At 58.5% G+C, this 2,248-nt stretch overlaps 1 protein-coding gene across 1 annotated transcript; it reads right to left on the reverse strand.

Moving 5' to 3' along the window:
• Positions 1 to 355: 355 nt before the first annotated feature.
• LOC116465810 (sulfotransferase 1A1-like) lies at positions 356 to 2,088 on the reverse strand (the record flags this gene model as incomplete). Its single annotated transcript, XM_032148758.2, has 5 exons — positions 1,902 to 2,088; positions 1,672 to 1,797; positions 1,485 to 1,582; positions 546 to 672; positions 356 to 450 (listed from the first exon to the last, which is right to left on the reverse strand). Coding segments are annotated over exons 1-5 (594 nt in total), but the record flags the coding sequence as incomplete, so codon positions are not given.
• Positions 2,089 to 2,248: the final 160 nt, after the last annotated feature.

A 2,248-nucleotide genomic window follows, 5' to 3' on the forward strand; every position in this document is an offset into this window, starting at 1 on the left:
TCTGCCCTGTGATCCCATCATGAGCTGGGCTTGGCTCCTATGGGTGACAATAGGGATAATCTTCTTATGTGACTGTGGCCCTGGGTGGCACACCCTTTGGTGGGGATAAGCAATAGGACTAAGTATCTGATCCGTGGCCACCCATGCAGCTGACTCAGGTGCAGGAGATGAGAGCTATGCAGGGCCCGCTGCCAGGTGGGGCTGCAGTGGGGAGGCCTGGGCCAGGGAGGCAGGATGGGGAATCCGGGCCTGCTGTGGGGGCTGCCCAGGGAGGGGGCTGGGTGGCCTTGGCAGGTCCCTGTGAGGTGCCTGCCCCCAGATGTCACATGGAGGGAAGCATCACAGGTGGTCTCACCTCCTTCATGTCTTCATAGAAGAGGTAGAGAACAGGGTGGGTGCGGCTCAGCTCCCACCACTCCTGCACATGCTGGTACCAGGACCCGTAGCATACTGGAGAAGTGGGCAGGGGGCACCGACACAGGGTTGCTGTGCATTGTAGCCACCACCCCTTGGCTCCACACCCTCCTTCCTCCAGTCAAACTCACCTTCTCCAGCCATGAAGTTCTCCAAGAAGCTGTCCCAGGTCCCAGGGTCAGGGTGTACCTTGGCCATGCGGTAGAAGTGGTAGTAGGAGACCGCCACGTCCTTTGGGTTTCGGGCAACATAGACCACCTGCAGGGGCAGAGGACCCGGCCCCAGCACCATCACCGCACAGCCCACCCCAGGCCAGCTCATCTCTTGGTTTAGCAGAGGAGGAACCTGAGGCTTAGAGGCTGACCTGCTTGAGATCTTACAGCACAGGTAGGGCCAAGCTGGGTTTTGAACCCTGCTCAGATGTCAAAGTCTGGCCTGGTCCCTGGATCCATATTCTACACTAATGTAATCTGCATGAATGCTCTCACACCCTCAATTTGGAGCAAAGCATGCCTGGTCCCCTCCGGCCCCCTCCTCAGTGGGCCCGTGAGCACCCACACGCTGCCTTTCTTAGGCAGACACTGAAGAGTCTCATGTCTGTGGTCATCAGACCCTTGTCAGAGCAAGAAGCAGACTTTGTCTCTGCTGAAGACGAGACCAGGCTGAAGGAAGTGGTGCGACCTTCCCGGAAAAACAGGACCAAAGCTGGGCTGCGCCAGAGCCTCCTTCCTGGATTCCCATGCCCCGCATCTGGACGTTTTTTGTTCTTTTTGTTTTGTTTCTTTCTTTGAGTCGTGGTCTCTCTCTGTCACACAGGCTAGAATGCAGTGGTGTGATCATGGCTCACTGCAGCCTCAAACTTCTGGGCTGTGTGATCTTCCCACATCAGTCTCCCAAGAAGCTGATACTACAGGCACATGCTACCACACATGGCTTTTTTTTTGGGGGGGAAGAGACTGCATTCCTATATGGCCCATGCTGGTTTCCAACTCCTGGCCTCAAGTCAGCCTCCCACCTTGGACTCCCAAAGTGCTGAGCTGACAGGCGTAAGCCACTGTGCCGGGCCTCACCTTGACCTTCTGATCCAACAGAGTCTGGGGGAGCAGGGCCAGGGGCAGGTGTGTCTTCAGGAGCCGTGGGGCCGGTGTGTCTTTCAGAGTCTCCATCCCTGAGCAGTAGGTCAGGGAAGGTCTGGTGAGATGAAGCCCCAGCCCTGTCTTCCTCCACTCCCCTTGCCCCCAGGACACACTCACACACCTGAGGGAATCCCTGGGGCTTTGAACTCAAGGAAGGGCACCCGCATGAAGATGGGAGCTCGGTGACACTTCTCCAGGTCGCCGCCCTGGTAGATCATGTCCAGAATCTGGCTCACCCAGGTGGTGCCTGGAGAGGGAGGGAGATGGGAGGTGAGCAGGCTGAGGGCACGACCTCGCTGGCCAAGGTGGGGACTGCTGCCTGGGAGAGGGTGGGTGGCCCCCCTCACCTACCGGACTTGGGGTAGGTGCTGATGAGCAGGTCATCGGGCCGGGCCTGGAAGCTCTGCAGGGGTCCCAGTGCCTCTGCAAAGTACTTGATGAGTGGGACCCCCTTCACGTACTCCAGTGGCGGACGGGAGGTGTCCTGGATCAGCTCCATGTTCCTGCATCAGGGGCCAGAGCAAGGCCCATTCCCTTAACACCATCACAACAGCAAGAACTGAGGCCTAGGGAGGCTGAGTGACTTGCCCGCGCTCACAAAGCCAGTCAGTGGCGGAGCTGGGGCTGAAAACCAGGTCAGGCTCTAATGCGGTGGTTCCCCAGCCTGGCCGCACCTTTCATTCACCTGCAGAGCTGTT

Source organism: Hylobates moloch, unplaced genomic scaffold, assembly GCF_009828535.3.
Source record: "Hylobates moloch isolate HMO894 unplaced genomic scaffold, HMol_V3 SCAFFOLD_10628, whole genome shotgun sequence".
In the NCBI taxonomy this organism is placed as follows: domain Eukaryota; kingdom Metazoa; phylum Chordata; class Mammalia; order Primates; family Hylobatidae; genus Hylobates; species Hylobates moloch.